The 2,476-nt window shown below is 55.8% G+C and overlaps 1 protein-coding gene across 1 annotated transcript in view; it reads right to left on the bottom strand.

Moving 5' to 3' along the window:
• Window positions 1-2,305, bottom strand: part of ARL6IP4 (ADP ribosylation factor like GTPase 6 interacting protein 4) — a 5,192-nt gene extending 2,887 nt beyond the window's left edge. Inside the window, exons 1-3 of the mRNA XM_005424012.2 lie at window positions 2,152-2,305; window positions 838-1,029; window positions 179-512 (exon numbers count right to left, since the gene is read on the bottom strand). Coding sequence (XP_005424069.1) covers window positions 179-512; window positions 838-1,021 — 518 coding nt within the window. The 5' untranslated portion in view covers window positions 1,022-1,029; window positions 2,152-2,305. The remainder of the gene's footprint in view (window positions 1-178; window positions 513-837; window positions 1,030-2,151) is intronic.
• Window positions 2,306-2,476: the final 171 nt, after the last annotated feature.

Consider the following 2,476-nt stretch of genomic DNA (forward strand, 5'->3'; position numbering starts at 1 on the left):
CCTTCTGCCACTGCTCCAGTGAGGGGCCAGGCACCTCTTCTCCCTTGGCTTTCTCCTCCTTGGCCTTCTCCTTTGCCTTCTTCTTTGATTTCTTCTTTATTTTTTTCTTCTTCTTCTTCCTCTTCTTTTTGTCTTTCTGTTTCACTCGCTTTTTTTTGCTGTCTTGACTCTTCTTCACTTTGGAGTCACTGTCACTGGAGTCATCTGCCACTGCTCCAGTGAGGGGCCAGGCACCTCTTCTCCCTTGGCTTTCTCCTCCTTGGCCTTCTCCTTTGCCTTCTTCTTTGATTTCTTCTTTATTTTTTTCTTCTTCTTCTTCCTCTTCTTTTTGTCTTTCTGTTTCACTCGCTTTTTTTTGCTGTCTTGACTCTTCTTCACTTTGGAGTCACTGTCACTGGAGTCATCAGAAGAGGAGCTGGAGGAAGATGAGGAAGAACTGGTGGATGAAGATGTCCCAGAAGAAGAGGTACTGGCCTTCCTCTTCTTTTTGTCCTTTCCTTCCTTCTTCTTTTCTGCAATTCACAAGAAGAGGGTGAGTGGAGCAGCCCTGGCCCTGCTGCAGCAGATGTTTTTTATCCCCCCTCCCAGCCTGGATTCCTTCCTGCCTGGAATTCCCCTCTGTGCCCACGTTAACCCAGGATGCTCTGTGGTACCAGGGCAGTGCATGGAGGGGCTGAGAGCTCTGAACTTGTCAGAATGAGACCAAAGTGGGCACAAAGTGCAGGACAAGGTGACAGACACCAACTAAAACCAGGGACTCTCTTCTCGCCCTGGGCCCTCTCTGTGCACCTGCCCTGGGACATGTGGTGAAAGCAAAGGCTCAGGGGCCTTCCCCACCTTCCCTGGCTGCTGCCAAGCTGGAGCTGTGTCCATGAGAGCCAGAGATCCTCTTCCTCGATGGAGAGCTGCTGCCCTGCTGTGAGTCCTTGCTGCTCTTCCTCCTTTTCTTCTCCTTCCTCTCCTGCCTGCTCCGGGAGTCGCTCCTGCTCCGTGAGCGCTTCCGCGAGCGGCCGTGGGCCATGGCAGCTCCTGGGGAAAGGGGGAAAGGGAGGGCTCACATCAGAGCCACGGGGGCCCAACCCTGCCAGCAGCCCCAAATCCTTCAGTCTGAGCCAGCAGCCCTGGCAAACCTGCTCCAGGTGAACTCCCTCCCTGCTCACACCCTGCTGATGTCCCATCATGGCCTCAGGGAATTCCACCAACCCCCAACACTGAGCCTGGGCAGGGAGCTGGCACAGGGACAGCCCTCAGCTGCCTCAGACCAGTGTCCCCGGGCAGGTTTTCTACCAGGAAAACCTTCCAGCAGGTTCTCCCTGTGCTCCTGCTGTTTGTCCCTGGAGGATCAGGCTGAGCTCTCTGGGGCAGGCACAGAGCAGGGCTGTGCTCGTGGTCACCCCGTGGTCACCCCATGGTCACCCCATGGTCACCCCATGGCACCAGGAGCCAGCAGAAGCTGCACCACAGATGGACACAGGCAAGGGCTGATGGACACTGCAGCCACAGTCAGCAGAACAAAACATCCTCCCTGAGTCACTCACCCCGTTAACTTAAAATGCTGTGAGCAGGCACAAGCCAAGGGCAAGGATGAATTTTTAATATTCCAATTTACTCCTAGAAAACAGATGATGCACTGAGCTGCTACCCCTGTCCATCAGCCCCGGGGATGCCGGCGGCCCCAGGCCAGTGTGATCCATGCTCTCATTAATTTAAAAACCAAACTGGCACCGTGGGCAGAGCAGGAGCTGGAAACACTTTCTCACAGCCACCTTCCAACCAGCACATTTAATGAATTGTTTGTTTACCACCTCAACATTCCCAGGCAGCAATTTGGATTTGCTCACGAGCAAATCAGACCTTTGATTGATTTCCATAGGAAAATTTCAATCAGGAAAAAACTCCAGAACCAATGAGAGCCATTATGGGCACGCAGGGAAGGATGAGAGGATGAGAGTCCTCCATGCACACACAGCCAGCAGCTGCCCCTTGCACGGGGCCTTGCTGGGGCAGCGTTTGGGACGTGGATCTTTCCCTTTTGGCTGTGGCAGCAGCAAAAACTCACTGTTATACATCCACAGCAGCAGGATCATGGGTCTGGAGCTGGGCTCAGACAGCAGCATCCCAGGCCGGCTGTGCCCCAAGCCGGGCTCTCACCTGCACCGTGACACCGGGCAGGGCCCACAGCGACTCCTCCGGCGCACCCAGCCCTGCCCAGGCCCGGCCCCGGCGCTGCTCTGCCCCGGGCGGCTGGAGGGGCTGTGCCTGTCCTCACCCCCGGCACGGGGAGCCTGCGAAACGCGAGGTGCGCTGGCCCTTTAAGAGTTCAGCACGAGGGGCGCTGGCCCTTTAAGAAGCCGTGCAAGGTGCGCTGGCCCTTTAAGAGCTCAACACAAGGTGTGCTGGCCCTTTAAGAGCTCCGCACAAGGTGTGCTGCCCCTTTAAGAGTTCAGCACAAGGTGTGCTGGCCCTTTAAGAGCTC

Source organism: Geospiza fortis, unplaced genomic scaffold, assembly GCF_000277835.1.
Source record: "Geospiza fortis unplaced genomic scaffold, GeoFor_1.0 scaffold145, whole genome shotgun sequence".
Taxonomy (NCBI): Eukaryota; Metazoa; Chordata; class Aves; order Passeriformes; family Thraupidae; genus Geospiza; species Geospiza fortis.